Source organism: Cyprinodon variegatus, unplaced genomic scaffold, assembly GCF_000732505.1.
Source record: "Cyprinodon variegatus isolate N-32 unplaced genomic scaffold, C_variegatus-1.0 Scaffold227, whole genome shotgun sequence".
Classification (NCBI taxonomy): Eukaryota; Metazoa; Chordata; class Actinopteri; order Cyprinodontiformes; family Cyprinodontidae; genus Cyprinodon; species Cyprinodon variegatus.
In genome coordinates, this window is record NW_015150680.1 from 249,572 (window position 1) to 250,683 (window position 1,112).

At 36.9% G+C, this 1,112-nt stretch overlaps 1 protein-coding gene across 1 annotated transcript in view; it reads right to left on the minus strand.

The window, feature by feature from the left end:
• The window catches only part of jak2 (Janus kinase 2), a 51,405-nt gene that overhangs the window by 28,696 nt on the left and 21,597 nt on the right, over positions 1–1,112 (minus strand). Inside the window, exon 2 of the mRNA XM_015381036.1 lies at positions 545–818. Coding sequence (XP_015236522.1) covers positions 545–800 — 256 coding nt within the window. The 5' untranslated portion in view covers positions 801–818. The remainder of the gene's footprint in view (positions 1–544; positions 819–1,112) is intronic.

Sequence of the window (1,112 nt, forward strand, 5' to 3'; positions counted from 1 at the left end):
ATAAGCTTTTTTTCTATATCATCCAGCCCTACTTTAAAGGATCTTCCAAAAGTCCAAATGATTTATCTTTAAAAACCATTGGGAAAAAGGATTACAAATGCTCCAACTCGTTAAAGAACTCTCTAATATGCGTACCAAACAGTATAATAATCGTTTCCTGAATAACAATTAAAAGCATCTGCTTGATAATGATAAAATAATTAAAACAGCTTTTTCTCTTGTGCCACATTTAGAAAGGGTGTTTTTGTTTTGGCAAAGCACACAGCTCTATCAAAAGCAGAACCAAACACTGTTACAGGAACAATTAGAAATGAGAACATGATGTTAACACTACCAAATGTTAAAATGAAACATGTAAACACATTACAGCAAATAGTTGCCTAGAAACCCCAGATGCACTCTGTTCTAGGGTTAAATGTATATTTTAATTAAAATGTTTCAATATTTACCTAAGTTAATAGTAAATCAGCAAAAGAGAAAATGCGAAACCAAAAAAACAGTTGGATTGGTCAATTCTGGGAACTGAAATTCTATTAGGACTCACCACAAGCTTTGGCAGCAGCAATGCACAGTTCCTCTGCTACATAATCTCCAGGTGGAAATGTGAGGGTGTCTTCTGAACAGCTATGCCCTCCTTGAATCTTCCCCAGGTGGTAAAGGTGGACGGTTAAAGTCACGGCCTTTGTTTCCTGCTTGGGGTCGTGTTCAGTTGGTAAGTCTGGTTCTGAGAGGGGGCCACCATCAAGTGTTGTTGGACTGGAAGAGAGGGGGTCCATGTCTGTCAGCAGGATGAGGGCCATGTGCTCTTTACAGAAATTCTGTAACAAAGATAAAAAAGACAGAAATAAGCATTAGTGAACACACCTGTTTGAAAAGATGTATCTTTTAATTCAGTCATCAGCTTTTGGATCAGTCCATCACAACTCTGTTTATATACCTACTTTGAAGCAAAGATTAACGGGCAGCTTTGTGCAATCTATGCTGTTTATAATATAACAATCAGACATTCTGGTGCAATTGGAGAGCTGTTACTAAAGCTAGTTCTTAAGTATTCTGTAAAAACGATAAATATAAGCTTTGGTTTTAGCCTAATATTGACTGCTTGGTACATT